This window comes from Barbus barbus (assembly GCF_936440315.1).
Source record: "Barbus barbus genome assembly, chromosome: 43".
NCBI lineage: Eukaryota > Metazoa > Chordata > Actinopteri > Cypriniformes > Cyprinidae > Barbus > Barbus barbus.
Window position 1 is genome coordinate 15,481,218 of NC_136721.1, and position 25,840 is coordinate 15,507,057.

A 25,840-nucleotide genomic window follows, 5' to 3' on the forward strand; every position below is an offset into this window, starting at 1 on the left:
CTGATACTAGGACAATATGTGTGACCGAAGACTGTGTGTTTTGAATTCTTGAATGCTTTTAGAGACAAGCTCATAGTTATTGCTGGGATTTTTTTATTGCTTTCTTTATAAAACAGTGATGTGTGGTTTCAATTATGGTATTTTAAAATGTAAACAGTGACTGAGAAAATCAATAAAGCTGGTAGTTTTTAAAAGTACAGAAAATGAATTAACCGTATCACCCCTTCCCTCTAAGTGCAGCAAGATCATTTGTTTTACAGATGCATTTAACCTCTGAGAAGTGAATAAAAGAAGAAAATGAGCTTTTCTCAACATCACGGATGCGACTTCTGCTAGGTAAGGAGAAATATATTTATTTATTCATGTGTAACCGATAGAATAGCTTTTTAAAAGAGGAGCATAAATGATAAAAAATGCCCATTCCATGTTTTTTTGCCTTTGTTTTTCTTTAAATATTACATAAAATAAATAATTTATTCCAAAGCAGTCAGGTAAAGAATGGAGATATCAAATACAGTGGCTTTTGCATGTTAATAATGTTAGAGTTCTTTACACTATGGTGCTAGCTTGACTAAATTCGGATGAAGGATGCGGGGTCTCCGTCTCGGCCTCTCAGTCTTGCACCTTGAGCAAGTGCTTCCAGTAAGTGTTTGCATAACTTTCAGTCCACTGAGTCACAGAGTTTGAGAGTCTGTTAGAGTGTCTCGTATGAGTTAGTACAGCATAAATAACTGCATCCAAAGGTCACACACACAAATACACACAAGCAATACACTCTGTGAAAGGTCTCTTCAGTTCATTCTGGGAGGTTGCAATGTCCGATTCCTCTCCGTAGGTTTTGGTCCAACCTTTCCTTTGCTAGAAAAGGGTTTGGCATAAAAAAATGTCCCATATTTTCCCTGGTGCCAATAACTTAAAAAATATGTGACAACAATCGGACTCAGTGAAAAAGAGTTCTCTTAGTTCCTTTACATAGTGCCTTCTCCAAACTGTTGAAAAATTCCAAGTCTTTCCTCAGTGCAGTTAAATGTTCCCTTTTGGTGGGGTTGTAGCTACACGATAGGAATGGGGAGAAAGTGTGTGGCTGTGTTTTTTCTCCGGGTCTTTTTGGCTTTCATCGGCTTCCCGTTGGCCATCAGGCCCACGAACATGGGCTTCTTCCTGTTCCTCCACTCTGCCGAGGCGTAGGTGTTGTACCTGTTCTCCTCTATGCGCTCTATCAGCTTGCAGTCAACACCAAAATCCTTCTGAAAGAAGAAGACATACTTGAGTCAGTTCGAGATATCGTCTTTGGTCATGCAGTGCAGTTTGTTGATTTATTTAAAAAGTAATGAATGCAAACCATATCAGTATTATAGTAAAAAAAATGCATTTCATGAAATGGATATAATGTTATGCTATAATGTTATATCATTATCTGTACAAAATATTGTTATAATATAACATTACATTGTATACATTTGTATACTTTATTTCATATTTATTTTGGAATGGAATGAATGTATTATTAGATCAACTGTCCACTACTATCTTCACCTTCTCTCATCTTAACATTATAAAAATTGATTCCACGACTTTCAGAAAAAAAAAAATGCATTTCATAAAATTAATATAATATTGTATATAATTAATTATTTTAAATACAAAATATTGTTATAAATATTATCAATATCATATTGACCCATTAAAATCTGTAAGTTTTTAAAAATATTATTTTATTTATGTTTTAAAAAAGTATTTTTTTCAGAATTAATATCTATAGATGACCTGTATACCCCACTATTTTCCCCTTTACTCATTGCATCATCATAAGGATGATATTTATTCCACACTTCCCCATTTTACCCTTTTTTTTCTATAATATAAATAGTAGCATACATCACTTTATTGATATTTCCGCAGTAAGGACAACAGACCTGAGGCACAGGTGATTGCATTTTAGGACTTTCCCCTTCCACTCTGTTGATTTCACTTTTGGGAAAAGTACGGCACTGTTTTTGCCTGTTTCAGGTAACATTTGCCATTCATGAGAGCGGATGAATGAGAGGCGATGGGGCTGGAGAGAACTCGGAACAAAGAGCGAGCAGGGGATTGTATGGCTGGATTGTGAATGGAGGAGAACGCATGCATGGAGCAGTATTGGAGGAGAGACTACAGTGTAAGGAAGAGGGCCTTCTCGTCTTACTTTTTCAAAGATGACAGAACTCTTTTGCTCAAGCCGACTTTTGCTGGGGGATTATTTATAGGCAATGGAGTGGAACTGTCCTTTAAAACAACCCCGGGCTTTTTAAGTGCCCCGAGACATGAGAAATAGAGCAGGCTCTCTGACATCAAAGCCTCTGAGAGGGACTCGAGGCCTGACGGATCTTTCTGGAAGCTTGTAAAGAGCTGAATTTCCATAAATAGTTTAGAAATTCTGAATGTTGTTTAACAATTCCCGATAAGAAGGACGTCTTCGGTTTGGATGGGATCATGAAATGTTATCATTATTTGTTGTGGAGCCCAGTCATTAACTATAGTTAAAAGAGAAATGAAGAGAAAATGATGCTCACCGCCCCGTAGACCACCCCTTTCTTGTTAATTGCAAGGTAGTAATTGCTTTGAATCCCCTTGATGGCAACGATGCCCACATCCACAGACTTGATTTCGAGTGTACCTAGAAAACAAACATAAACGTATAATTTACATAATGTCCACATTAAAACATTGCAGGTTTTAGAGTTTTCGGAATTATGCAAATACTTATTTTACATTAAACAAGGTGCGCTGCTGGTGTCATGTGAAACATGTAATTGCATAATGACACAGATTAAATGCAAGCCTAAAATGATAGAACAGGTAACAAATATCAACATGTAAATATAGGTAAAAGGATGACAGAAATGACCTCCTCGAACTTTACCCACAATCCACCTCATAACCCCAGTGCTACAGTCAGAAAATCCTCCCATGCAGGAGTACTTATGTTCAAAAGTGTTCATTTATGACATGAAAAGTCATATTTTGCTGTCTTTCTTGGAGTTTTCAGAGCTGAAAGGTATGCTGGCAGAGGTTTGTATCCATTAGTGATTCAAGTTGTGGTAACCATTACTGTTTTGCCTTTTAAAAGGCAATTATGTAAACCCATAAAGCCATCACGCTTTAGATGGGATTAGTCCCAGACCAAACCATGTCCTAGTAGCAAACAGGGCTATATGATCCTATGTTGTTTGTGTATGGGGTTAAAAGAGCTTTTGCCTGCAGCTTCTGGCTGGCTTTGACGAACACGAGAAGTTCAGTTTACCTTGTTGCTTAAGTCAATTCAGTGCTTTTATCTGAATCTTTTCAACAACACATCAAAACTGTAAAAAAACAAGCTTCTAAAGCAAGTGAGCGGCCTACCAATCCTGCTGAAAAGACCAGCATCAACCTCCTTACTAGTTTAGGGTAATTAGTGCTGGTCTAGCAGGTGATCCAACACAGTTATACCGGTTGACCTAGGAAGTCATGCAGGTTAAGTTATTAACATTGACTTAATGATAGTTAAACTAAATGTCCAAGAACATATTCCACTTGTTACTTTTGGATGGTGAGAAATTCTAATCACAGAGTCTGTATACATTTGACTTTTCCATCGTTTTTGGAGACCATTAATTACATTTTAGCAATTTTTAAATAATTATTTAGATCGCTTAATTTGACGCTATTCCTATCACTGTGGTATAATCTATTTCAAATAGCTTAAAGCAGTGTTATTTTGGATTTATTTGTAGAATGTTTTTATTTTAGTTTTAGTAATATTTTATTTTTGTATATTTTTATATTCCTTTATTTTTATAATTTATAATAATTTATTTTTATTTCTCTTTTAATTTCAGGAATTTTAGTACATCCGCATTTCAAAGCAATATTTCTAACCTTAATTTCAAGTTTAAGTTTTTTTTTTTTTTTAATCAAATATTTATATTTCAGCTTTATTTCAATTAACCAAAAACCTTTTAAATAGTTTCCATTAACAACAAGTTCTACAACACAGGCAAACAGCAATCAATAATCAAACAATCAATTAAAAAAAAATTATATATATATAACAAAAATAATTGTGGATTTATGTGTCAGTCAGATGGCCTACTCCAGCAAAAAAAAAAAAAAAAAAAAAGGTCAATATATTGCATATCTACTTCCAGAACTATGTAAAACCCTTTGTGTCTTGGATGGTTTGTAAATGCCTAACATTGACATCAGAGTTTTGTGACGCAGAGGAATTGAATCCACACCCGTGGATCAGGAGCGCAGGCGCTGCTACAACAGGAGGATTAAGTGGATCTGAAGGCAGTTACTCCACATGGGCTCAGGTTGCAATCACCAAGAGAAGATGTAAGGAGACCTAGTCTTCCATCCTCGCTCCTCCCTCGCCTCAGGTTCATGAGCAAGAGCAACAGAATAAAAGGAGGGGGCTCAGAGATGGGATCACAGACTTGGTAGGATTAAGGGGGAATAATCCATGATCAAAGAGTAATAGAGTGGACAAAACAGCTGCCCCAAATGACACAAGCGCATATAAATTTTGACCAGAAATCTCAAACACCTATCATGCAGTTGCACCCATCCCTATGAGAGTGATGTCATGTCATGTGAGCAAACAACATGTCATGTCTACAGTAAATTTGGTGGCTGCTCTTTAAAGCGTGCTATGTCAAAATAAATCTTGAATCGTCTGGCAGAAAGTACCTGTTTGCTTTCGGCTATTTGATGTGGTCTATCAAACCAAAATACGCTGGAGTCTTTTTTTTTTTTACGACTCCCTCACGAGTCCCAGGAGTGTTTCTCCTGTCTGCATTGAAGCTGAAATGCAGGTCTGCAACAAAAGGCTGGATTTACAAAACCAAAACATCTCTGAGGCATCTAAGCAACAGGTCTCTCTACATGCTTTCTTCTTCCACACCATAAACATTTAAGATCTGCCTCTCTTTCATTTTGGATTTCTGCCAAATACCAGTTATTTAATGTGAGATTTGACCTAAAAGTACAGTGAAATGTTTTAAGGCCAGTGTCTGAAGTGCAGTAAGCTCTTTTAAGACATTACCAAGAACAACAGCTGTGCGTGCAACAAGTCTGTTACAGTTTTATTTGGCTCATTAAAGTGCGTACGCGCAGTCATGTAAGAGTTAAACCTCAACAAACCTCTACAGTAGTGGTTCTCAAACTTAATCAGTAACTGCAGACCACCTAACACCTCAAGTCTGAGTTTTGAACAGCATACAAATTGTCCTTAGTTTAGAAACAATAACTATCAGTTACTGAATAATACTGAGTAATCATCAACGTAGCAGAAGCCCTTCGTCACAAATTAGTATTTTTAAATGATTTTTAAGATGCTTAATTTATTTTTATTTAAGTTTTAATAACTTTAGTGCTTCATCGTTTGCCAAGGCAACGATTCTAACTTTCATCAAAGTTTTTAATGTAATATTTATATTTTATTTTATTTCAGCTTTATTGTAGATATATTATTTGTATTTTTATTATAAAATTTATTTAAAAAAAATAATTAATATTTTAAATAATAATAAATGGCTTCTGCTACTACGATAATGTACTTGATGGTTATTAGTTATAAGCTATGTATTTTTTAGTCTTTATTATGTCAGCCATTCAACTCACAGTCCCTTATTTTTTATATTTTATATATGCATAATTTATTTTAAATTATCAGCCAGAAAATCTCGCTGGCCACTTGGAATCTCTCACACAGCACAGTTTGAGAACGGCCGCCCTACAGACAGCAAAGTCTTGACTCATAAGAGCGTGATTACTTTTAAACAGTTTTCCTGGCAGATCCGATGTTTTGTTACATCTATATCATTGTGCTCCGGTATTCTGACAAACACGATTTTGCTGCCTGCATTATTCAAAGCACTAGCCAAGGCATTCTCTTGAAAAAAAAGCGAGAGAATTTTCTCTTTTTTTTTTTGGCAGTGCAACCTAATCCTCCAAGTATTCTTGATTTACTCCCCGTTAGGGCTTGGATTACAAAGACTTAAAAGCCTCTGCGTTTTAACAAGCCCGGCCCCACCTTACTCAAACCTTGCCCGTGAGCGGCCATGTGTCTGTGACATTACACTGCCCATGGCCCAATGGTGGTCCAGAGAGTCCCACCCATAGCCTAGCGTGATCTTCCCTCAGTAGACTTGGCTCTTGCCCCAGGCTCTGTAGGTGGCCTCCCCCCCCACCCCTTACCGCTTAACGACGTTCAATGTTTTCTTGGCAGGGTGACAGAACTCAGGTTATCGCATCTTGTGGTAATTACAAAAAAACCCACAGCCTCTTATTTGTAGCCTCGTGCAACCTGCATCACCAACAAAGCCTGCGAGAGAGTGAAAGAGACCCCTATCCACTTCAAACATGTTTGAAAACAGCCATTTTTATCAGGCAGATGGACTTTTCCCTAGCAGCGTTCAGATTTGATCGTTTCCAGACGTCAAAATAATAATTTTACTTGCACTCGGGAACTCTCAACTACTTGTCAGCTCTCCACACCGAATAAGTCAAGTCATATATTACAACAGGGTGCTTAATTGTCCTGGGAACCTCGGACCGCCACGCCTCTGACACGCACGTCTTTTCAATTAACCCCCTGCCTTCAGGACCATAAAGGGAAAAGGGTCCCCATTAAAAGGCATCTTTGCTGCTGACCCGTCATTGGCTTCTGATGACAGTGACTTGGACCTTTGATCTGGGCTCCATGGGCCCCTGGCTCCTGGGCTCAGGGAGATCAGTGGACGGGTCTGGGGGGGGGGGGGGGGGTCTCATTATCCCATCCTAGCACTGCTGAAATACACTGCGAAAAAAAAAAAAAACAATTTCCCAGTACAAATATCTAAACATTCTGAAATCAAGATACTTTTACTTGACAGGCAAAATGACTTCTGCGGAAAAAGCTGAAAAACCTTAATGGGGTCAGAAAAGTACACTTTATTCAAAGGGAAGTCACCCAATTTTACGATATTAAATCTTAGTTTTCTGGAAGTAAATGTTTATCAAGTAAATGTATCTTGATTTAAGAATGTTCAGAAATTTTACTTGAAAACAAGACAAATAAGAATATCTTTTTTTGCAGTGTAGAGCAACTTTGGATGAACTCAGACTAGAAGGATGGTAAAAGTGTTTGTATGCAGTCCTCAAAGATTTTAGCACCTTCGTTCTGCCTATTATTTGTTGGATTGTATGGACAAATGCAACCTTTTTATGTTAAAAGCTACAAAACAGATCAGATGATGATAACCTGATGCTCTTGATCATGTAAAAACAAAATCCATGAAGATTTTTTAAAATTAGCCTTTCAAGATGGTTTACAGAAAGCATATGTGGCCTCTGAAGACAGACTCAGAATAACATATATAGTTTTTTTCAGAGCTGTGTTAAAAGCTTTGTGAAGAATGATGATTTTTCTTAAAACAATTTTGTTAATTTTTCAGCACCTCATAAACAGGCTTTCATTACTGATTTTCCTACTGAAATTTGCTAATAGAGCACAATGCAAACTCACTGGTGAAGAGAGTTCTGCAATCTGTTCTCCCTCACAGCCACCAGCTTATCTTCTGAGATCTTACAGTAACTCCATTGCACTTCTGCCTCTAAATATCTGTCTTTAGGGCTTTATGACCAGCCTGCTAAACCAAGCACACACTACAAGGTGCGAGAGTGCGAAGCAAAAGTCAAATGCTGCATTTTTGGTTTACAATTGTAACAAAGTCTGCGAGACTGCGACTTTGCATACAAGAAACAGTAATTCTTTAAGTGTGCACAGGCAGGGTTCAGTCTAGTAGTGTGTGCTTGGCCTAAAAAAAAAAACATTGGATTGTGAAGTGTTTAAAAAGCTAAAAGGGACACATGATTTAAGGCTAGTGACTTGCCCTATGGATGATGTGTATTTGAATACATGATAACATTACAGTTCTCAGGGGCATATGGTTCAAATGTGCATGACTTCAGTCTGAGCTTAAAACACAAGAACCAGCTCTATTTCATATTACGTAATGCGTTCTCGGACAGTAGTGAAAACAGTAGTGCTGCTCTCCCGCTATAAATCTGCTAAAATGTGACTCCTTGAAACAGCACATAAAGAAGAGAAAGTCAGAATATGAGTACAATTCTTCTTTCTCTCTTCCAGTTGCCAGGCTCCATACTTAGAGCAACTATATAATGGGTTGTTTTGAGATTTACATTTACACACATTTTGTTTTCATATTTTGAAAAAGTGTTTTTGGAACAACATGAGGGTAAATGACAGAATTTAAATTTCTGGATGAATTATTATCCCTAAACTCTTCACATTATTCAAGACCATCAGAGCATGTTAAGTATCATGTTTTTGTTTGACTAACTATCCAGGCATTTGTTAACCACCCTGCAAACTGTCAGAGGACTGAAGATTTTGTGCACCACTAATTTTTGATGACAGACAGATTTGTTCAGTGTTTGCATTGTCTGGGCAATGAAACCACTGAAACACTTTGCGCACATGCAGCCATGCATGCATCATCCCAAACACTCACATAACATACCCAAACATCCAGACAACCTTCTGTGGCGGCAAACAGTTTTCAACCTCCTCCTAAATGTCAGAGCAAACACCCATCTTAACGGGAACCAATGCAACACCACTGAAACTTCCTGCTCACTTCTTTGACAGGCCAGATGCATCTCTGCTCGCACTGGTCCTCGTCTCTCTTCAGTGCTTTGGTGCGCCAACCGCCGCCATCTGTTCAAGCACACATCGCTTAGGAATTCCCCTTGGAGCTTGTGAGAAGATGTGTTTGAGAAAAGCTTCACCCTGCTCTCATTTGTCCAGTACAGTGTAGCATATCAAACACTTAACATATCTATAGGACACTGAAAGACCTTGCAAAGTCATTCCCTCAATCTTTCCTGTTCAATGGCTTGATAAACATGAAAAGAACAACATGTGCTTGTAGCTTTCACAGTTATCATAACTAAACTCCCTGTACATGGCTTAAAACTTGTCTGTCTTACTCCGTAAACTGCTCAATAATCACCTCAAAGCTTATAGTTTCCTCAAAACAATTCCAAAACAATTGTTGTCTCACTGGTTTGTGGGCAAGTGTGCTTTTAGTCACCGTCTGCTGGCAATCAGACAGACCACAGCAGAAAAGAGACAGTGCTGTTTCTTCCCAGAACATCTCATGGCACAAATGGTGCTCTGCTTTAGGTAATGGGGTCAGAGGTTAGGCATACATCTGGTCTTCCACTCCTCCAAGTTGAACTTTCAGAAGGGAAAAACTGGATGTATTAACTAGATGAAGATGTTGAGCTGCTACTACAGAATACACACATGTTGTGGGTATGACAGTCTAAAGTGTACTTTTACCTCATTTATAATAACTTTATTAAGTAATTTACTGTAACTTTATTAAGTAATTGCTGAATAAAAGTATTAATTTCTTAAAGAAAAGAAAAAACTTATTGACCAAACTTTTGAACATTATTGTAGATGGAACAAACTATAATGAAACAATGGACAGCTTATAAATAAACATGTCAAAACTATCAGCATGTTGCATTTTTGAGGGCCATGCATCTTGTAGTGATCCTCAAAATGTCTTGTAAATGCCAGCTTTGTTATTTATGAATCAGAAAGGAGAAAGTCTATGAGAACGTCAAGGTCAAAGAGAATGAAACACTGACACTAACCTTTTGCACATCAGCTCAATCCTCATAAGTCATTTATATGTGTGGTTGGGATTTCCCACGGGAGCAATAAACGGGCACCATAACCACAGAGAGCGCGCGCACACACACACACACACATACACTACTGAAGAGTGCCATGCAAGTGGCCATGGCCAGCAACATGCCATTTAAATTCACACATTGCACGTTCATTCACACCAGTGAGTCATTTTACAACTACATTTGAGCTGTAAAGCAGAAGGTAACTGAATAAACCAATGTTATGATGAACATGCAATCATATAGATAATAAATCTGTGATCAGATATTATATGAAAATGATCACTAACTAATAAGGCTGCACAATTAATCACTGTGTCAAAATGTTTTGTTTGCAACATGCGTTTTTGCAGTGGTTGGACACTATGATCAATCACAGACATGTTTACTATGTGCATGAATGCAATGACAAAAAGGCGTTTAATGAGACTATAGGCCTATCATTAACAAAAACTGGTCATAGGGATTAAGAATACTTCACTTCGATTCATGGCGGCACCAAAAATGATGTTGATGCTCAAAAAGAAGGTGAAGTAAGTCAAAAGCATCGTGGGTCATTTAGTTTTTTTTTGTTGTTAGAATTTGCTAGATGTAATTTGTAAATAAAAGACTGAATAATGGTTTATTAAACAGAAATACATATATTTAAAATCTGCTTATCTTGTTATTGCTCCGGATGAAAGATTTAATGTCACACCAGGCCCTGTAAAGTCATAACAACAATTCAACGCAACGCTGCCCAGCAGGCTGTGTCCTTCCATGCTATTTTCTGAGAAACACTTGACAGAATAGGCTTATTCATCTTTCCTTCTCATTAAAATGGCAAAACAACTTTTATAAAAGGTAAACTGACAGAAGCTGATGGAACGCAGGAGGAAAGACAAGTTATGAACATTAACATTCATTCAGCAAACAAAAGCAAGGGTTTATTTGCTATATAGTTGATAAGGTTCAGCCTAACGCATACGAAGAAATTCAACACCTGTAATTTATATTCTCTCATGAAGAAAAACAACCTTCAAGTGTGCCACTCTGACCAAAACTAATGGAGTTTGGCCTGGAAACACCTCATTAGACCAGCAATAATCTGTATTCTTAATTGAGCCCTATTAGATTAAACTGACCCTAAATGGAGTGAGAGACGTATAATGACTGCTGGCCTGACCCTTGTTTGATCTACTGCCCAAGAGCTGACACGATGATTGGAAAGACCCCTGCACTTTAGACCTTACGATTCAACCAGTAGTTGAACTCTGATCGGACAAATCCCCTCAATCAAACTGTCAAAGTCTAATGATCCTCATTAACAATTTCCTCCGGCCATGCCAACTCCAGAGGTTTTGCGCTCGTGTCAATACTGACATTTTCATCAGCGCTGTGTGATAAACACAAAACAACTGCGCAGAAGAAAGAAGACAAACAAGATCAAAACAGGAAAAGAAAGATTAAACTCCGGCCGGTCTGTGTGAGAGCTTTTGCATCACAGTGAGCTTGTTGTTAGGCTCGCTCAATACACCGAGGACAGCTCCGAGTTCCAGCACGGGGTGCCATTTCCAAAAATGTCTTGGGGGAGACACGATGTGACAAAAGTGATACTGAGCTGATGGATTCTGAAAGGAAATCAAACAATATGGGTGGGATAGGATTTCAAGCTGCACATAGACAGGTCTTTTGTGGACTTGAAAACTAAAGAAGGCTGGACTTGAGAACTCAAACATGGACAAAGAGACTCTCTGACTGGGAGTTTGAATCTGGGAAATGTAACAATCTATCATACTTAGGCTCTCTGCAAATATTTTTCCACAATCAAATATGCAAAACAAATATTGGCTCACTCATAAAATACGGACTTTTGATTTACTGCAAGTATTTACGGGGGTGTAAATGTAAATTTTGCATCAAGATGTGACATTTTTTACGTGCATTGCTGGTAAATAGGCTACATGAATGTCTCATGAAAATAAAATGTCATTTCTTCTACTTTGTGCTTTTCCAAAAGTATATCCTGTAACTCTAAAACTACTGACCTTCACTCGACAGTTAATTTCAGCTTAACGCAAAGTGTGCTTTTCATAAACATTAAACGTGGAAGTTAAAAATACATTTTTCAAAATTGAGTTTGACAGCTCAGATCTGTGCACGGTCTTTTCCCTCTTGATAAAATTCAGTTCTATTCAAACACAAAGATAATTGTCGACATGACATCAGTCTATATACAATAACACGCCATGCTGTTCATGGGAATATTCTTTTTGTTAACTTGAGAGAAATATTATACCGCAAAGGGACTGGTTCCTTTTAAAATGCCAGTGGCTCCAACTGGAGTAAAATCATTTGAGGATGTTTTGATGTTTCAAGTACATGATGATACATAACATAGCAAGCCACTCATTTCTGCCCGTTTTACGGGCATTTGAGGCAACAACAATGGTCTCTGATTACAGCATAAATCAAGCAAACACACTTGTTGTAAACGCCGCACACTAACATTTCACCGTGCCGCTTTTTTAAAGCAAGAGACGCAGGGAGCACTGCTGCTACCTTGTGGGCACCAGAGGCCCTTCGAATTCAATTATAGCACCCACAAAAAAGCGCAGGGAAAGCGGAGGGATGGCAGAGGTCCAATCTGTTTTGGAGAAATGATCCATTCACCAACAAGTGGTTCTCCTTCGCTATGCCTCCCGCAGACATTCCAGGCCATATCCACACTTCAGATATATCAGCACTGAAACGAGAAGTGAATCCCCACTGAAACTCAATGCATCTGGCCGGAACATTATTACCATTATGCTTCATGCCTAAGGGTCATTGTGGGAGCGAACAAGGACAGTGCTTTTTTTTTTACATGTGGTAAGCGAGTGGCAGGAATCTTTTGACATGTACAGAGATCACTGGCATAGGAAAAGTACAAAAACATGGCATATGATATGTATATGTTTTCATATTTTAACAAGCAGGATAGACATAAATGTATATATTTTTCTATTTAATTTAATTTAAAAAAAAAAACTGGCTCACATTTATTTTGTTTATTTATTTTCAAACATGCATTAATAAATACAACTGTAAATGTTTAATGTCTACAACACTGGACCTAACAGTGTCCAGCTTTCTGGACAAACTCTTTGATGGTAGTTGAAAGCCTTCCAGAACTCTTCAAGCCTGGATTTATTAAGAGGCTTTCTGTGCAACACATTTAAGAGGCAGTTCAGCTAATTGAAATACCCACAGCCATGTCTTGCGGAGTTCCAACATACCCTAGTCTAAAAAAGCTGAGCAGCACGCACATGGGACCCATATGTCAAAGTCTTTTTTATTAGCGGCAATGTGTGTGCAACCTACTAACGAAAAAGTGCAGAGGGAGATTTGGGAGTGTGGTGGCCAGGTGCTTCGAGCTCCCTGCCGGGTGTCTGGACATGCAACGAAGTTAAAATTCTTCTGATTATTCATAAATAAACACAATAACATGTTCAACAGAACCACCTGACATGTGCTTGAAATTAATAAAATCTTAAAAGTATGGCATTTGTTGCAGCGACAAGGGAGTTACAGCAGCAGTAATAAAGATAACTGATGGACTGCGTGATGTTCGGGAGTAACTTCCAACAGTTTGCACATTTTACAGAAAGGAAAGGCTCCCCTGGTAATTTCAAATTGGATCCAGGAAACCTGCTACGAATAAATCTGTACTCTGAAACCTAAGGACCAACATTAGAGCCGACTACCTCTCAGCAACGCGTGCAAAGCCCAACTCAATGCACAGCAGCTCGCGCCCACCAACATCAGGTAAGGTTTATATTATCTGCTGGATGTTTGACTGCGAAATCAAAGGAGGCAGGAAATAAGTAGTCCCATTTCTTCTATGGGACCCACATGTGAAAGGAAAGAGGAAAAAAACAGGCGTTACTCACTGTATGGATCGTCCTTGCTTTTGGTGCCGTTGACTTTTCCGTTCTTATCGATCCTGAGAAAGAACTTCTGGTAGGAGAAGAGTTTCCTCTTGCGCACGTCCCCCGTGAGGTGGTTGTAGCTGCGCACATGCCGCCCCACCACGGCAGACGACGAGGAGTTGGCGCCCCTCGGGGCACGTATGGCCCTGTGGGTGTCATGGCAGGCCACAGGCAGAGCCGAACACAGGAGCAGGAGCAGCAGCGGCAGAGAAAGGCAGGACAGACGGAACCAGGCTGAGGCACCCTTAGTCACTTTCCATTTGCACATTGTCCTGGAGCTCGGAAGACTGGGAAGAGCCTCACAGAAAGGTACATGCTGAAGAGCTGGCCGGGAGAAAAGGTGATACCAGGAGGTGAAGCCCAGCGAAGCGTCCGTGGCAGGAGCGTCTGCTTGTGCTACTCAGGCTGGATCCGGTTCTCCTCGTGTCCACAAGGAATGTGTCAACATCCATAACTCAAAACACCTCCGTGGGGAACCGCTTCACCTCCTCCTGCTCTCCGACGTACAATCCAGTGAAGAACCCCTGTTCTGTTGGACAGGGAGAAAACGAGGACAGCAAGAGGCAAGGAAAATGTTCTGGAGAAGAATTGCAAAACGACCCAAATGCAACAGGCCAGCAAATCTGTTCTCGATGAAACGAGAGGAATCCACAGTAGGAAAAAAAACTGTAATCCCTGCTGTGTCCAGCTCTCTCAATGTCCCTGTGATTAAGAGTGGTTTTCCTTTCTGCTCACCACTGAAGTGCTGAGAGGATCCTGAGGTGGAGCAGACTGAGCTCTGACACTCCTCTCACCTTATTTATTTGGTTCACGGCTCCAGATGTAATCTCTTTAGCTAATAGGGAGACTATGAAAAGCAGTCGGCTTTGAAGATCCGCGTGTGCGCGTGCATGTTTTGCTTGCATGTGTGCGTCAGAATGAGAGGCAACGAGGGGCATTTTTCCTCGCCCCTATCCTATCTGTCTCACTCTGTTTCTCCCAATTGCCTCACCCACTCTCAGTGTCTCCCTCTCTCTCACTGCCCCTCCCACCCCGTTCCCTCCCTTCTGGGCTGGGAGCCCCTTGCGTCGGCCCATACAGGTCTCCTCCGGCTAACTGCTGCAGCCCCCCCGTGGCATGCGAACCTTATCAGAGACACCTGGAGCTGATTGCCGCTTTTCCCCTCATTTACCGCCGGCCTCATCAGTCTTCTGTCCTACAGTAGGTACAACAAGTATCAGATGTACCTGAACTGTTTGTACCTTCAAAACACATTCGGAATCAGTTTTTAGCAGCCTAATAAAGTCTTATAGCCATTAAACTACATTTAATGGGCATTTACGACAACGAAAAGAGACATCAATGCTGTCGTGGGATAGAGCTCACCCTGAAAACAATCTTTATCTCGAGACTGGTTTGTGTGTTGTTTAATTTCCTTTTTATATATTGTCCCAACAGAATCCGTATCTCCGCTTTTCTCCTCTTGTTCGACATCCCTCTCTGTTTTTTGGTGGAAACACCGAACCAAGTTTAACTTCTGCCAAGTAAATATCGTTCATATCATATTTGGGCACATCTTCAGTCCTGAATTCCAACCTGTAGTGCAGCCGAGAACCAAGTCAGTTAGTACTTTAAACAAGGTGTGAGAAGCACATTTCTGGAATTATATGAGGGGGTGTCCTGAAGGAAAAAGTTTAATTATTGAAATTCTCAGGTCATCTTGCGTAACCATTTCATGACAGACTTACCTTCCGTCAAAAGAACTGTTGGAGTCGTGAAGAAACGAGGAAGTCGACCACTAACCTGGGGAGACGTTTACTCATTACGGGTGGGGGGAAGGGCTGCAGAACAAGAGGGAAAAGAAACGTGTGTTAGTGCAACTAAACTGTGGCCAGAGCATTTGAATGCATTCATAAAACAATATAATTTTCTGATAGTATAATATCAAAAAGTGTAGGTAGTCCCTTCAAAGATTTGTTAATAAACATTTCCAATGTGCTCAGAGAAACAATTAAACATTTGCCAATTTCATTTATAGTTTACTTAGTACTTCATATTGTTTAGCACAAAGCATTGCTTGGCAAATCATTGTTATTATTTTCTATAGCACAAAGCTCAAAGTACTATTTCTTACATTTTCATCATCGCAAAGATGTGGGATGCTGTGTCTGGGGTTATAACAAAACTTCGCTGGCACTGGTTCCCTCTAGTGAGACAAACTTTAACAACAGGAGAAAACCCGAAACCCTAGACTGATCTTCTCAAAAGCTCATGTTTGAAGATGAATAGCTGTTTTCAATCTTTCCTCTCTTTCCTCTCCCCATAACCCTCATGAGCTCCATCTACCCAGTGCTGGTCTAACCAGGTGCCCGGGGTCCTCAGAAGTGTTGGTTCAGCACTTAATCTCACGTCTCCTTGCAAACACCTTGGTCTTATCACACACTTCCTCTGTCAGACATTTCCTGCCAACACTAGGGACAAGGATACAATCAGGAGGATGGGATCTCTGGGAACTCTGATTATTACAACACACTTAATTGATTTTTTTTAAAGAGGAACTCAATGTTCTTCTGGTTTCTAGTGAATGTCAGACCACCCTGGAACAGCTGATAGATGATCAAATTACTTTTGTATAAAAGTATGCTTTATAAGTTTGTATAAAAGTTTTTTTTTTAATGAAAGTACATTGTAATATTTGCTAATTAGCCTGTTAAAACACGAATGCCTAAAAAACACGAATCTCAAAATTATTATCAGCATTATTTTCTATTTCCAAAACACCATATAAATGTTTTTTTTTTTTTCTTCTTCAAACATTTGTTTTTATTTTCAAATTTTACAATTATGTATCTCCTGGGATATTATCATCGTCATTATTTGCTATTTTCTAATACACCAAATGACATGTTTTTATGTATGATTTTGTTTCATAATATTGCTGTAATTTTCAATTTTACAATTACGTATTTCCTCAAATATTATTATTATCAGCATTCATGTTTTTTTTTCTTCAAAATACTGCTATTATTTTCACTTTTACAGTTATGCATCTCATGGGATACATTTCTTATTAAGAGGATCCATTTATGAATAATAATAATTAAATGTTGCTAAATAATAATGTTTGGCTGTGTTTCTTAGATTTAACTGATTAGAAAAATATACTGAAACCATTTAAGTATTTCTAACTGATATTGTCAGATGCAAAAATACATTTAACAAAAGTCAAAGTGAGAGAACACAATGCACATGCAACACTTTTGGATAAATCCTAGATAATTCACAGCAAGGTAAAACAACAACTGCAAGTACAGTTCGAAAGCATTTCCATAAAAAATGTCACATTGTCTGCTTTTTCAGGGTTATCCCATGGTTATCCCACTTATTTGATTCATAAATTATATTTTGATTTTATATTTTGGAATAAAAAGGTCAATACAAATCTGCTGACCAAGGTTTCCTTTTTTGTCCTCTCAAATAATCATTATCATATTTAAGCAGAGACTCCAGGGCTACAGACCGCCATTCACAGAGATAACTTATCTATGGAGGGATTTGTGAAAGGAGCGAATATGAGACCAGAAGATTTTTCCCAGCCAGCCTCTGCCACTGAATGTCCTGCAGTGTTTCTCATTGTTTGCTGCCTCATAAGAGATAGCCAAGAGAGCCTGAGAAAACTAAAAAACAGCACTATTTAACGGAATTCAATCTGTCCCAATAGATTTGAATCGCTAACTTACATGTCTGAGTGTAGATTCTATCTGGCTAATGAGGGGCCTGAATCCTTCTCTGTTACTTCAAAGGGGGTGAAATTCTATCTTTCTTGCAGCGAAGACCTTTGCCTGGGCTCTCCCTCTCTCTCAGGTGTGTCACTGTGCAAGCTAAAAGAGAGGGTTTCAGGCATAGAACTTCCAAAGGACTGTTTGTTCCCAAGTTCTATGTTGAAAGCTAAATATGGGTAAATATACTGGCCAGTTTCAAAGCCTACATTTATCTTGCTCTCATTTAATCCAAGATTTTCTTAATGATTAATTTACAAGCCAACCACAATATTTAAGAGGAAACTCCAATACGGCTACTGCATTTCTATGCAGGAATGGCAATGGGCCCCTAAGCTTGCTACCAATAAGGCAATACGGTATCTCACTTCTAAATAGTACGTACTTCAAAAATTGTGTGTAATTCACATCTGCTACAAGTGACGCCACCACAATGGGAAGTGTTTAACACCTCTGACAGCCTTCAATGTGAGAGTAGTTTGCCCTAATTCAACCGTTTCCCACTTTCAAAAAAAAAAAATACTGAATGTGCAGCAACTTCATATTTGACTAAAGTAGTGATTTTATTAACACAATGCATTTGATTTTACACTTATCGGAATCATTTCCAACCTGGTCAGCGACCGTTAAAGTTTCTGCAAAGATTTTAACGTGACGGATCAAGACCCTTAATTGTCATTGTGCTTATATGTGTGTGTGACATTGACCTCTGGGCATTTGAACCTGTGACCTGCCACAATCGCCAAGCTCATTCAATAGCACTAAGTGATCAGCACCTCCAAGACAAAGACTCCAGCTGCCTGGTGTTGAAATATGCATTAGGTAAGTGTTCACTAATGGTAAATAATGCATTGGTTAGATTAGTTCTAGTTTCAGGGAAAGCGAAGCGGAATGAATAAATGATAACACAATCTATCTGAATCGCTCTAGCGGAAGCTCACGGGTGTAAGGTCCTCAGCGCTGGACAGTGCATTGTTGAAAATGCTACGCTGAGGGCAAAAACTAAATGAGTAGAGAAGAAAAATAGGGCATGGGTTTTGTGCAAGTTGGGTCATACAAAACATCTTATTTCAAATAAATGTAAACAGATATTTACTGAAATTATAATCTTTCTTGAAGTAATGTGTTGAACCTGTATACTCTCATAAAGGCTCTCAGGGGTTTTTCATTCAGAGATGAATCTTTTGGTTGGCCTCAGGTGTCAGTAGGGCGTTTTATCAGGTGTTTTAACTCTCAGTGAAAGATATGAAGTGTATGGAGAGGAAGTGAGGAAATGAGTCCCAGGTGGCTTTAAGTAGGAGGAGACTACAGACGAAAATATTCCCAGGCCATTTAGGACAAAGCAGTCTCCCTCTAGTCAAAGTGAATTTAGATTCTTTATCTTCTCTTTATAGTCTTGCTAATGGGTTGGTGCTTCTAGCATGTATAACCAATGTATAATCGATATTTCTGAAATACTGCTAGGAGTTGTTGGAGGAGGGAGAGGAATCCACAGTCATCCAGAGGTCACAAAAAGTAGAGCCAAGTAATGACACAGGTGGCTAATCGACGGGATGACATCAGAAGTACCTTTGCCCTCCCCAAGCAGGAGGTGGAGGTTGAATGTCACACTTGAACTGGTGTCAGTGTGTGCAGGATCACTCTATCAATGACTGCCTCAGGTTACTGAGCATTACTACAGACAGAAACATATGTTCCTACCCTTGTACTCAAACACACACACAAATGTGAATCAGGTGTTAAAAATGCCAATGAATAATAATAAAAAACATTTAAACCCAAAATGTTATATTATATTTGTTATATAATTATATTAAATATATATTTTATATTTATTACATATCATCATTATTATTAAATCTAGAATAAATCCAGATTAAATAATAAAACTATGATTGAACACTAGCACTATTAGTGGAGTGCATCAGGAAGCACGGCTCCACAGTGACAGACTGAAGAAACTGGAGTCAATGCTATCCATATGTAGTCCCTGATAAACACTCTCATTAATAGGGACCAGAGCAGCTGCAAGAGACACTGTTGGTCAGTTTGCTTTTACGTCATGGTGCGAGTCGTCTAAGAAAATAAAGCAGTTGAAGCTTGAATGTAATAAATTTCGCTCTGCAGTTCTCTTTCCTGTTCTGCTTGTAAGTCTAACTATCTGTAAATGTCAAAAATATAAACAATGTATACAGAGGAGTTTAATGAGGGAGAGGGTTCCTTCTTTTCCCTAAAACAAATAATTCCCTGCAGCTTTGATTAAACCACAGTTACTCGCTGTATAATAATCAAACCATCGATTTCCAACTCCTAATCAGTAAATAAATGCACTGGAAATAGCAATGGGTTCCATTCCCAGAGAACAACATGTCTAGAATGCACTTTGTTACCAAATACATACATGCACATTTCAGTCTTGACGTTTTTATTCAGTAATAGTTGCCATAACACGGCTTGACCCAAAAACATCGATCACTTGAGTGTCTAACTCCAAAAACACCTGATGAAACCACATACGAAATATCAGACATTCCACTGTTTTCATACCAGACATGTCCAACAAACATATCCTGTCCAGTTTGCATATTGCTGTGCATATATACTCTGTTCCCTATCAGTCAGTCACGTTCGACGTAACGTCAGTGTGACTGACTAATGGGAACTCGCTCGAGAGCCCAATCATCTTCGAGTGTTAACAAAACAAGCCAATGACAGTTGGCGTGCGTGTTTCGCCACGCGCACCCCGCCCCGCAGTGCGGGTATAAAAGGAGAGCGCGTGCAAACGCACATCAGCTTTTCGCTTCGGAGCCGAGCCTTGCTGCGAATCTCCGAGAGTGTACAAGACAGCTTGACGAGTGTTGGTGTTACGGCGCGTCAGCGGAGGTTGCGATCCAGTGCTGCTGCTTCATCTCGGCGTGCTGCAGCTCTCATTCTGCGGTCGCGCTGCGACCTCTCCTGGGCGCTTCAACACTTTTTCTAAAAGAGAATTTCTTTCAAAAAAGAGCAAATTCTGAAAGAGCTCCACGAGCGACGGGCGTCTTTTTAAAGATGGCTTCCCGCTCGTGTGTTTCTGGATGTGGCCGTTTCCTGGCTTCATCTGATGGTCACGATCGCTGTGTCTCGTGCTTGGGCTTTCAGCACGCTGAGGCAGCGCTCGTGGATGACTCATGTTCTCTGTGTGGGAACATGACCATCGCGATGCTCGGAGGGCTACTTCGGCTCATGGTCAGGGTGACTTGAGGATCACAGTGAGAGCTTCCCCGTCGAGTGCGTCTCCGCGGGCCTCTCACTCCTCTAGCGCATCGCACCGTCTGGGGTTTCCGGACGAGTTTGTGGAGTCCTCGGACAGGGCGGGGCCCAGCATCTCGTTCGGAGCTCCAGCAGATGACAGGATGTCGGTCACTGCATCGGGGGATGAGCTAGGTTCTGGAGATGATGATTCGGCTGCGCTGCCTCCATCAGGAAGAGTGGCGTTGACCGAGTCAGATCCAGAACTGACTGCTATGCTTTCCCGGGCCGCTGAGAGCATCGGGCTGCACTGGAGGCCTCCTCCTTCTCCCGAACGCTCAAGGCTGGACGATTGGTTCCTGGGGGCGCAGGCCGATCGCAGGCAACCGCCTCCGGTTCCATTCTTCCCGGAAGTGCATGAGGAGGTGACTAGGTCTTGGAGGGCACCTTTTTCTGCCCGAAACAGACCTAGTGCCTCCTCCGTCCTCACCACCCTCGACGGTGGGGCGGCCCAAGGGTATGTGGAGATCCCCCCAGTTGAGCGCGCCATTGCAATGCAGCTCTGCCCGCAGGGCGCTGCCGCCTGGAGGGGTAATCCACGCCTTCCGTCCAGGGCCTGTAAGTTCTCGTCCGCTCTGACGGCCAAGGCTTACAGTGCTGCTGGACAGGCCGCTTCCGCCCTGCACGCCATGGCCCTCCTGCAAGTCCACCAGGCCAAGGCGTTAAAGCAGTTGCACGAGGGTGGTGCTGACCCAGCCGGATTGCAGGAACTGCGCACAGCGACGGACCTTGCCCTACGGGCGACGAAAGTCACGGCGCGGGCCCTGGGTCAGACGATGTCCACGTTGGTGGTCCAGGAGCGCCACTTATGGCTGACCTTGGCGGATATGAGGGAGTCTGACAAACACCGTTTCTTAGACGCCCCGATCTCCCAGGCCGGCCTATTCGGCGAAGCGGTGGAGGGCTTTGCCCAACAGTTCTCCGCCGCACAGCAGCAGACAGAGGCGTTTCGACACATCCTGCCCCGGCGGTCCGCTGCTGTCTCCACCCCACCGCCGGCTGCAGCTCCTCCGTCTGCTCGTCGCCGAGGGCGCCCTCCTGCGGCCTCCACCTCCGCTCCAGCTCGGCCCCAGCAGCAGCCTTCACAACGGCCGCAGCGTGGAGCTGGCCGCAGGAAAGCGGCGCAGCCCGTCTCTGCCCCTGCCAAATCTGTGAAGCGCCAGGGCAAGCGGCGGCCCTGAGACGGGCGACCCGGAGTCTCTGGATCCTGCTCTTCAGGAGATGGTGACTGCACCACTCCTTCCCCCGGAGGAGGGCCGGGTGGAGAATCTTTTGTTCCCTTTTTATTCTGTTCCGCCACTGGCTCTCCAGCCAGTGGTACCCAAAACCTCAAAAAAAGAGCAGTTTCCTTTTTCTCCGGGTCCCAAGAGGGCGAGGATGGCAGTGCACGAGACCCCGTCTCCACACTCCCGTCCCCCTCTCCTTTCGCCTATGAGCAGCAGGGTCCGGTCCGAGGACGCGATGCCTTCTCCCGCGCCCCCTGCTCAGCCTTGGAGCCAGGTAAGTGTCGCACTGCACACTCAGACCCCACTTCGGAACGCACTGCCTTCCGAGGCGGGCCCCTGCGCTCCACTTCGCTGCCCCGCCGTGGGTACGTCCGTGGCTCCCTTGGTCCCGCTTGTACGGTTTCTGGGGGCCTGGCTAGCGCTCCCCAGGCTGTCTCGCTGGCTCATGAGAACCATCAGACTTGGCTACGCGATTCAGTTCGCCCGGCGTCCCCCCAAGTTCAGGGGCGTTCGGTTCACCTCTGTGTTGAGCAAGGATGCCCCTCTCTTGCGTGCGGAAGTCGCGGTCCTGCTGGCGAAGGACGCGATAGAGCCGGTCCCTCCAGCCGAGATGAAGTCGGGGTTTTACAGCCCGTACTTCATTGTACCCAAGAAAGGCGGTGGGTTACGACCAATCTTGGACCTGCGCGTCCTGAACCGGGCCCTTCACAAGCTCCCGTTCAGGATGTTGACGCAAAGACGCATTTTTCAATGCATCCGTCCGTTCGATTGGTTCGCAGCGATCGACCTGAAGGACGCGTACTTTCATGTCTCAATCCTGCCTCGACACAGACCGTTTCTCCGCTTTGCGTTCGAAGGACGAGCATATCAGTACAAAGTCCTCCCCTTCGGGCTATCCCTGTCGCCTCGTGTCTTCACCAAGGTCGTGGAGGCAGCCCTTGTTCCATTAAGGGAAGCAGGCATTCGCGTTCTCAACTACCTCGACGACTGGCTCATACTGGCCCAGTCTCGAGCACTGTTGTGCGATCACAGGGACACGGTGCTTGGCCACCTCAGCCGGATGGGGCTTCGGGTCAACTGGGAAAAGAGCAAACTCTCCCCTGTGCAGAGGATCTCTTTTCTCGGTATGGAGTTGGACTCGGTCAACCTCACAGCACGTCTCTCAGTAGAGCGTGCTCAGTCGATGCTGAACTGCCTGGAGTCTTTCCAGCGCAAGACAGCGGCTCCACTGAAACACTTTCAGAGGCTCCTGGGGCATATGGCATCCGCAGCCGCTGTCACGCCGCTCGGGTTGCTTCATATGAGACCGCTTCAGCATTGGCTTCACGACCGGGTCCCGAGATGGGCATGGCGACACGGCACTTACCGGGTCTCAGTTACCCCGTCCTGCCGTCAGACCTTCGGCCCGTGGTCGGATCTTGCTTTTCTTCGGGCAGGAGTTCCCCTAGTGCAAGTATCCAGGCACATTGTTGTCTCAACAGATGCCTCTGCCATGGGCTGGGGAGCCATGTGCAACGGGCGTGCAGCTGCAGGGCTCTGGACAGGGTCCCGGTTGCAGTGGCATGTCAATTGCCTCGAGTTGCTAGCAGTATGGCTTGCGCTGCGCCGCTTCAAAGGGCTGCTACACGACAAGCATGTACTGGTCCGTACGGACAACACTGCGACCGTTGCGTACATCAACCACCAGGGTGGTCTACGCTCCCGTCGCCTGTCGCAACTCGCTCGCCATCTTCTCCTTTGGAGTCAGAAGCATCTGAGGTCGCTTCGCGCCGTTCATATCCCTGGCGAGCTCAATCGTGCAGCCGACGAGCTCTCACGTCAGCCCGCCCTTCCGGGAGAATGGCGACTCCACCCCGAGGTAGTCCAGCTGATTTGGAGACACTTCGGGGACGCTCAGGTAGACCTGTTTGCCTCCCCGGACACGTCCCACTGCCAAATGTTTTACTCCCTGTCCGAGGGTACCCTCGGCACGGACGCGCTGGCACACAGCTGGCCTCGGGGCCTACGCAAATATGCGTTTCCCCCAGTGAGCCTTCTCGCGCAGACCCTGTGCAAAGTCAGGGAGGACGAGGAGCAGGTCCTCTTGGTGGCGCCGTACTGGCCCAGTCGGACTTGGTTCCCAGAACTCATGCTCCTCGCGACAGCCCCTCCTTGGCAAATTCCTCTGAGGAGGGATCTCCTTTCTCAGAGAGGGGGCACCCTCTGGCACCCGCGTCCAGACTTGTGGAATCTCCACGTATGGTCCTTGGACGGGACGCGGAGGTTCTAGGTGGGCTACCTCCATCGGTAGTAAACACAATCACTTCAGCTAGAGCCCCGTCTACAAGACACGCTTACAGGCTGAAGTGGAACCTGTTCGTCGATTGGTGTTCTTCCCGCCGGGAAGACCCCCGGGGATGCCCGATCGCGGTCGTGCTTTCTTTCCTGCAAGATGGGTTGGAGCGAAGGCTGTCTCCCTCCACCCTCAAAGTGTATGTCGCCGCTATTGCCGCACATCACGATGCAGTAGACGGTAAGTCTGTAGGGAAGCACGACTTGGTCGTCAGGTTCCTCAGAGGGGCGAGGAGGTTAAATCCTCCGCGCCCTCATCTGGTACCCTCTTGGGATCTCCCCTTGGTCCTGTTGGCCTTGAGGGAGGAGCCCTTTGAGCCTCTGCAGTTAGTAGAGCTTAAGTTTCTGTCGTTGAAGACAGCACTCCTCACTGCATTGGCCTCGGTCAAGAGGGTAGGGGACCTGCAGGCATTTTCGGTCGACGATTCGTGCCTAGAATTCGGGCCGGATGACTCTCACGTTGTCCTGAGACCCCGGCCTGGTTATGTGCCCAAAGTTCCCACCACACCCTTCAGGGATCAGGTGGTGAACTTGCAAGCGCTGCCCCGGGAGGAGGCAGACCCAGCCATTGCTCTGCTTTGTCCCGTCCGCGCTTTGTGCACTTACGTGGACCGCACGCAGAGCTTCAGGACCTCAGACCAGCTCTTCGTCTGCTTCGGGGGACAGCAGAAGGGGAAGGCTGTCTCCAAACAAAGACTTGCCCATTGGATAGTCGAGGCTATAGTCTTGGCCTATCAGGCCCGGCGCTTACCGTGCCCCCTCGGTGTGAGAGCACACTCTACAAGAGCCATTGCTTCCTCTTGGGCGTTGGCGCGGGGCGCCTCGATAGCAGACATTTGTAGAGCTGCCGGCTGGGCGGCACCTAACACGTTTGCGAGATTTTATAATCTCCGTGTAGAGCCCGTGTCCTCCCGTGTACTTGGCTCAGACGGCCAGTAGCACTGGGACACTGCTCGGTGTCAATCCCGCTTGCTGCGCCATTCCCCTCTACGGACCGGATACGTGCGCTTTGTTGCTTCTCAGTTCAGTTCCCCATGGCGAACCCTGTTGAAGTTCCTCCCGCACCCTCGGCAGTCAGGCGTGGCGGAACGCCAGACGCCAGGTCCAGCACTCGTGTGTTTGCCCAAGGTCAGCCCTTGTGCTGGGCTAGGTGCCCGTGTGTAGTGATTCCCCTTCGGGTGGTCCCACATGTGTATTCTTCCACGGTACGGTTCCCCTCACGGTGAGCCCGTGTCTTTCCCTGGCAGAGACCTTCTGCCGTCTCTGCTGTGTTGTTATCTCACCCCAGGCTGGCTGAGTCTACCTCAGAGACTTCCATATGTAGTACTGCCCTTGGTCAGTCCATATGTGTAATTGCCACGTGGTACCTCCTTACGCAGGATGTGGCTTCCGTAGCGTTCCCCTACTTGTGGTACGCTTTCCCAGTGTTATCCATACCCACTGTACGGAACAGCAGTGGCTGTCATCCCTGCCTAAGCCTTGTCCTATCTTCCACCCCAACTGGTGTGGGGGGACTTGCCGGCTTCCGCAGGGCACTGGAGGGGGTCAGCAATAG

The 25,840-nt window shown here is 43.5% G+C and overlaps 1 protein-coding gene across 1 annotated transcript; it reads right to left on the reverse strand.

Moving 5' to 3' along the window:
* Nucleotides 1-338: 338 nt before the first annotated feature.
* On the reverse strand, nucleotides 339-14,662 carry LOC306862025 (fibroblast growth factor 10-like). The gene is made up of 3 exons (XM_079404607.1): nucleotides 13,644-14,662; nucleotides 2,553-2,656; nucleotides 339-1,247 (listed from the first exon to the last, which is right to left on the reverse strand). The coding sequence occupies exons 1-3, from the start codon at nucleotides 13,948-13,950 to the stop codon at nucleotides 1,053-1,055; spliced, it is 606 nt and encodes a 201-aa protein (XP_079260733.1). The 5' UTR covers nucleotides 13,951-14,662; the 3' UTR covers nucleotides 339-1,052.
* Between the last annotated feature and the right edge of the window lie 11,178 nt (nucleotides 14,663-25,840).